Source organism: Neltuma alba, unplaced genomic scaffold, assembly GCF_004799145.2.
Source record: "Neltuma alba isolate B1F8T4 unplaced genomic scaffold, ASM479914v2 tig00011248_pilon, whole genome shotgun sequence".
Lineage (NCBI taxonomy): Eukaryota > Viridiplantae > Streptophyta > Magnoliopsida > Fabales > Fabaceae > Neltuma > Neltuma alba.
Window position 1 is genome coordinate 57,070 of NW_021635965.1, and position 7,256 is coordinate 64,325.

The window sequence follows — 7,256 nt, forward strand, 5'->3', positions numbered from 1 at the left end:
AACTTAATTAGCAAGGATATTTTAGAAAAAATAACACTTATTTATTACAAATAACTAACTTAACTTAGTTTCTTAATTTACTCAAATTAGTCAACTAACTTTTATATTTAGGAGCAGAGGTAGTATTAAATTTAGTTTGGCAATATTCAAATATGATTCTTCAGATATTCATATGAAAAAATACTTCACACACACTCCTTTCACTGGACGACTCATAAGTGGTCTGCAAGCAGAAAAAGAACAGTAATTAATGTGCTGGTTTCTTGCTTCATGTTCCATGACCTGCATCGACCTCATTCCCTGAAACAGTGCTGCCAAGCACAAATAGAAGTCGACAGTCTAAAGAATCTCCATTCAGATTTAACAATCCTGATATCACGTAACCCTTAATGTGATATCCAATGCATCAACCAAATTTCAGATTTCAACCCGTGCTTCATGTCTAAAAGCTGACTTCATGAATGAATTTGTTTTCTTCACACATTTGTTTAACTGTTTTCCCTCAAATTATTATACGCCGTAATAATGACTTTATTAATCATTTAATACTTCAATTATTTGATGAAGAGTGGTTCGGTATAGAATTTAGGCCTTCCTTCATCGCAGCCCAATTATCTTCAGCTAAACTGGTCCTTAGACTCTGAGCCTATATTCGTTTAATAGATCAGTGTTTTTTGGGCCTGAATAGATGCCCACATTTTACTTCGCCGCATAAGCCCGCAACAAGACCGCATGTTAGTCGCGGCGGCGGGAATTGTCACCGCCTCCGATAGTGTGTCTGTACGAAAAACCGGAGCTGGGCGGGGCTAGCTCGAAGAAAGCGAAGAAGAAGAAAAGAGAAATAATATGGAATATGGATACAAGATGCGAGTGGCTTTTGCGATCGCTTCTTTGGCGGTTGTGTCAATCTACTTTACTGCTCGGTACCGCAGTCGGCGTAAGCGGAAGAATCCGCCAAGTTTGTGTTACTTACATGCCGACCCGAAGCCACAGTATGCTTTTAAGCGAGTATTAGCCGATAACTCGTACACTGCGTTCAAGCACTTGGAGCTCAACAACTCTAGCGATGGTACATTTCTTGCGCTTTTTAATGTACAATGGCGTCACTTTATTTGATAACCAGAGAAACTGAAGGAGTTATAGATGAAGTTTATGCGTTTATTCATTAAAAAAAATTCTGTTCTTAATCCTGCTGCTCAGTTAGAAATTGCATGGGAGACATTATTTTTAAACTTAATTTTTCTTATTTTGGTATGCTTCCAAATCTCCGAGGCTAGCATTTCTGGATGGAAAGCAACGAACTTTTTTTACCAGTTGAACTATTTTGAAATTTTTGAAATAGCTTGGTCCGGTCAAGCAAATAAGCAGTCAGTCCACAAACGGTAGAATATGGTAAAGCTATTGGAAATTACTTACAAAAAGAGAAGTACCTAACAGCTTCATTTCAATAATTCTGCTAATGAAAATAATCCAGAAAAGGCTAAATTTTATGTTATTAGTAACATTTAGACGACACTGCTAAAGACATTGTGTTGGTTGCAGCAACGAGTGTTCAATTTTTACGTGGTGGAAAATTTGATACCAATAAACTCATGTGAAGCTTATTCTTTATCTGCGCAAATAACGAGACGGGCATTTCAATTTTAACCTCAGCAAGTGCTTGCTTGGTGAACGTATATTTTGGTTAAGCTAAGTTTATTGTTGCTTTCACAGAGAGGGCTTCAAACTCCCATCCTTTTGAGGCAGAGATTACAGCCTTATTTAAAGACCCTCAGCCTCAATTAGAAATCAGTACTGAGATTGAGGAGCTGAAGAAGAAAGATACATATGTTTGGATTGATACAGAGTTGCAATTAAAGGAGCTTGTCGATGTATTAAATAAAGAGAGGTTCTTTGCTGTGGACACAGAACAACATACTTTGCGATCTTTTCTTGGGTTTACAGCATTAGTTCAGGTCAATTTATGCTTGTCCTAAATTCTCTTATCTGATATATGATCTAATTTTTTTTGGGATCAATCTTTGATGTATACATTTTTTTATATCAAGCAGATTTCTACACAGCTGGAGGATTATTTGATTGACACAATTGCCCTGCATGATTTAATGGGCATTCTTCGCCCGGTTTTTGCAAATCCTATAATTTGTAAAGTATGTAAGTTATTTCTGTCATATGTCTGGAATGTTCAACTATATAGAACTCGGAAACATGTATTCAATTGTATCTGCATGAAATTATCTGATGAAAACTATTATCTACTTTAATAATTGCGTTTCGTGAAAGCTGTATTGCACTTATTCTGGTAATAATTTGTGAGAATTGTTTATACCTCTGTTTGTGTTTGTTGGAGATTATAATAAAATCAATCTCCTGCCTTCACCTAATAGCTTAAATATTTAAAAAAAAAAGCGGTTATTAACATATCTTAGTGGGCGTGGATGACTCCTAGTTCTCTCGGGATTAGATTTTGTTATTCATTGATTATATTCTAGAGTTGATTTAAAAGTCTGTGTTTTAATCATGTGAAAATTTGTGGATAGGTGTTTCATGGAGCTGACAATGATATTGTCTGGCTACAGAGAGATTTTCATATCTACGTTGTTAATCTATTTGATACCTCAAAGGTGAGATAACCAAGTCGTGCTAATGTCATTGGATTCTATTTTAGATGCCATGTACCTTGTAGAAATGTCTTCGTAAGCATGATAGTGACAAGAAAAGGTTGCATTTTCTCATGGTTTGGCACCCTTTATTCTATCAATTTGCATTCCTGTAATGCAGGCATGTGAAGTGCTGTCAAAGCCACAGAAATCACTCGCTTATCTACTTGAAACTTATTGTGGTGTGACAACAAATAAATTATATCAGGTTTGACCTTGATCATGCACGATTTTCCTCTATTGAATGAATTGGTTGTCCAAGCCAAAGCTGTAGATAAGTTAAATAGCGCGGATTTAACATCTAAGGCTCTTTTTTTATTGATTTATCTGTAGTGTACAGCAGGTTACCGTCTCTAGAGCAGAGACAATTTCCGTTTTTGGAAATTTTTTAATTGGAGGCTAGATTGGCTACCTTCTTGGCTTGCTCCTTCTACCTACTTCTCTGTCTCTTCTTGTTTTTCATTTTCTTCATTTTTCTTTTTTCAAAATTTAATTGCAGCGTGAAGACTGGAGACAACGTCCCCTCTCAGCAGCAATGATACATTATGCACAAACAGATGCACACTATTTGTTGTATATTGCAAATTGTTTGATCACTGAGCTCAAACAACTGGATAATGGTATGCCTTGTTTGATGTTGTGAGGAATGAGACCAAAAAAGTGGAAGTCCAGAATAACTGTTTTGATTTTTCCATTCAATATGAGGCTTATTAGCAAGTTGCATTGGCTGAAGAGCTTTCCTTTACGTTTTGTCTACTTGATTACTCTTTAGGACTTGACTTTCTGAAATTTGTTGCATCAAAATTCTGAATTTATGGTATCAGAAAACTCTGCTTTCGATGACAAATTCCATTTTCTTCGAGAGGCTGGTCGACGTTCCAACATGACTTGTTTGCAACTCTTCACAAAAGAGATTGAAGCTTCTCCAGGGGAATCTGCTGCGTTATCATTATTTTCACGATATGTGAGTGGTGAGAGTTCTTCAGTTTCCAGTGAAACTCAGGTTTGCTTCTTTCAGCACAAGTTTGAGGTAGTGTCTCTTCAGTTTGCTATATGGTTCTAACAGACGAGCTTCTTCTTTTTCTATAATTCAGTTTCAGAATCTTGTGAGGCGACTATGTGCATGGAGAGACCTCATGGTAAGTTAAAATTTGTATATGTTCCCAAAACATGGCTAAAATTTAAGAATGGTTCTCCTACTCTAAGGATCAGTATTTCTCGACTCTGTTGATTGACTTGATGAATAGGGATGGCTAGTACTATTCACCTTAACACAAACAGAGAACAGGCAGGACATCATCTTTTTCCACCACACAGGCGTAATCTCCGTAGCCTTAAAACGCCTTGATTTTCTTATACAACAGAAATAATATTTGATTTTGCTTTGAGTATTGAGTTCCTGGAAGTTTACATGTAGTTGACATATTTTTATCAGAAAACTTATTTATTTATTTGTTCATATAATTAGTTTGGTATTTCATTGCTAAAAAAACGGAAGTTACATTGGTATTTCTATGTCACATTGGTTGTGATATTAATCTTCTATTACCACCTTAAGTTTTATATCCCTAATGAACAGACTCATAATTCTTGAGGTCTACATTTTACTGTAGAGTTTTAAAGGTATTCCACAAGGAAATTGCTTATAGGTTGATTGGTTTGTTTTTGCTGTATATTCATCTTTCCAGGCTCGCGTCCATGATGAGAGCTTGAAATATGTATTACCAGACCAGTCAATTGTTGCTTTGGCAAATCAGCCTCCGGCAAGTGACTCGGAAATATGCAGTGTCATAGCTCAGGCTGATATAAATATAGAAATGGGTGTCAATTCCATGTTCTCTTCTCCATCTCCTATCGTTGGCAGCCACCTAAGTGATGTCTATGATTTGCTTACAGACAATTTAGGTAACACCGAAGATATTTATTCAGTAATTCTTCAGAAGTGCCTTGGTCCAAATGGGAGTTGTCCAATTTCTCTTTTTAATTATTCTTTGTTGGTTAGCAGTAATCTGAGACCTATGATAGCCTATAAACACCATAGTGTAAGAAACTCAAAACAAGTTTCTCGGAAGGCTTCTCGAGATTTGTTTGTTCAGAAATTCTCTTGTAAATCTCCTGTTTATCATAATTGTCGGATTTATGCTAATGATGGGCGGCTGCTTTGTTACTGTGACCGGAAGAAGCTTGAATGGTAGGTGCACTTTTCACTTGCTTCTGTTCTATTTGTAAAAGAAGTCGTTTTGCTGATTCATCTTCTATTTTACAGGTACCTCAGTCGGGATTTGGCAAAACTAATTGATGAAGATCCACCTGCTATAATGCTTCTTTTTGAACCAAAAGGTCGCCCAGAAGACGAAGACAATGATTTTTATATCCAGAGCAAGAAAAACATATGTGTTGGCTGTGGTGAAGGAAATCACTACTTGCGGTACCGGATAATCCCATCATGCTATAGAATACATTTTCCTGAGCATTTGAAAAGCCATCGTTCTCATGATATTGTCCTGCTTTGTGTGGACTGTCATGAAGTCGCCCATGCTGCTGCAGAGAAATACAAGAGAAAGATAGCAGCTGAATTTGGGATTCCTCTCTATGTTCAGAGGGTAATTGATCCAGGACGAGCATCTGAAGTAGCCTCTGAAGAGGGAGGTGTTTCTCCCTTGCAGTTGCGAACGGCTGCCATGGCTCTTCTGCGCCATGGACCAAGAATGCCTCCCAATCGCTGCGATGAACTGACTGAGGTATGATCTCATTTCTGTCTGTAAGCATTTAGTAAGATTCATGGTTATCACAGACCCTACATGATGACACATGGTCTTTTTGAGTGTTCAAGCGTGATTTCTAAATTAGGCTCTCTTTTTTCCTTGATTTATATAGTTATTAACTGATTGTGATTGTTTAGAAAAGTTCTTAAACAGCTTTTTTTTTTTAAAAAAACACTAATCTATAAGCATGGGTATTTGACATCTTTGTGATTTTGTTTGCAGACTGTGAAGAGGTACTATGGAGGAAGGGAGATATCTGAGGAAGATTTGGAGAGAGCATTGCTAGTTGGCATGAGTCCACACGAGAGAAGACGATTTGAGAAGAAGAGAGGATATTCATTTAAACATTTAAGAGGTGCTGCTATGGAGACAGTACAGGAAAATCATGGTGATTGCTCACCCACAATGGGAGTTCTGGACACATCAAATTTAAATGCTCTGGATGGTTCATCTGCAAATAAAGCAACAGGCAATGGAGAAAGTAGAGAGCTTATTACGGTAAAGGATGATGCTGGAAACCCCAATGCATCTTCTGACGCTGGAGTTAACGGAGCTGCCTCTGCTATCTTAACTGAACATGTGAGCACAGATAAAAATTCTGGTTCTAATGAGTTAAGTACCTCTGCTGTAGATCCCGATGATAGCTGTCTAAGCAGAAGGGCTCCAAATGGAATTGATGACTTATCCCCTAGAGATGAAGAGTCTGCTGAAGCGAAACATAATCCAAAACTGTCACTCTTAGGACATGGACCACATGGAAAGCAAGTTGTTGAACATTTACTGAAGGAATATGGCGAGGATGGCATTCGTCAGTTTTGTCAGAGATGGAGACAAGTTTTTGTTGAATCTGTCAAACCACGGTTTCTACCTGCTGGCTGGGACATAAATCACAGGTACTTTAATTATTAGATAATGATCTGTTCGTCTGCTTAGTTAGTAGCATAAATTGTTGAAGTGGCGAGCATTTAGTCTAGAGGTGTATTTGCCTCATCTTGAAATTGTGGGAATACACAGTTCTAATTTAAGAATGTCTATTGTTTGTTGCACCGTCTTCTCCCCTGTTATTGCTTCATCTGCTTGGAACTATCCCATCAGTCGTATCTCATGATGTGTTGCTGCAAATGCTTCTGAGTTACTGTTTTGTTCTTATAGGATGCTATCGTTCTATCTCAATTTGCAGGCTGCAGCAGGTGGAATAGTTCATTTTCTTTTTTTTTATTTTCATTCTCATTTTCTTTGTATTTCCCCCGCTTCATAGCATTCATGATTGGGAGCAAACATGCATATAATTCCAGTTATTCATGATCGCTTACAATATGATGCCTAGCAACTGAATTATTATTAACCATTTGTTCCAAGGGTTTGACGACGGACAATGTTTTTGCCAGTGGCAGAAGGATTTGGATTCGGTGAATTCAGTGTCTACAATCCGCTCAGACAGACATCTGCTGCTGGCACGTGACTTGCAACGACCTTATTTTGGGACCCTCCGATGCTACTATTTGTTCGTATTTGTTGCCCTACATTCTTGCCACCTTAGGTTATTTACAGGGGCGGAACTTTGAAATACGATGCAAGTTGTACAAATTTCTGTGTCCTAATTGCACGTATCAGTAACTTGATATGGGAACAGGCTACACCGAGTTAGGCTTTAGCATCTCAAGTTCTGCCGATTTAAGTAAATGAGTTCAATCCGTTTGTACTATTTACATATAACCATCTTTAAATAAGCATGTTTAACGAGTTAGATAAGATTTTATTCCATCAAGCTCAAGATTTGCAGCCTTGGCAAATTTGGAAGGAGTGTCAGGAGAGCTTCTAAAGAGGATGG

At 37.6% G+C, this 7,256-nt stretch overlaps 1 protein-coding gene across 2 annotated transcripts; it reads left to right on the top strand.

Moving 5' to 3' along the window:
* The first annotated feature begins 817 nt into the window (after positions 1-817).
* LOC114762939 (protein RRP6-like 3) lies at positions 818-6,898 on the top strand. 2 transcript variants are annotated; one of them, XM_028952536.1, is made up of 12 exons: positions 818-1,069; positions 1,714-1,955; positions 2,052-2,150; positions 2,541-2,624; positions 2,782-2,868; positions 3,160-3,280; positions 3,485-3,663; positions 3,755-3,799; positions 4,349-4,851; positions 4,927-5,401; positions 5,648-6,318; positions 6,814-6,898. In XM_028952536.1, exons 1-12 carry the CDS (start codon positions 847-849, stop codon positions 6,836-6,838), a joined length of 2,754 nt encoding a protein of 917 aa, XP_028808369.1. In that variant the 5' UTR covers positions 818-846; the 3' UTR covers positions 6,839-6,898. The 2 variants fall into 2 exon arrangements, with proteins under 2 accessions (XP_028808369.1, XP_028808370.1); XM_028952537.1 differs by having other exon boundaries at positions 6,785-6,824.
* Positions 6,899-7,256: the final 358 nt, after the last annotated feature.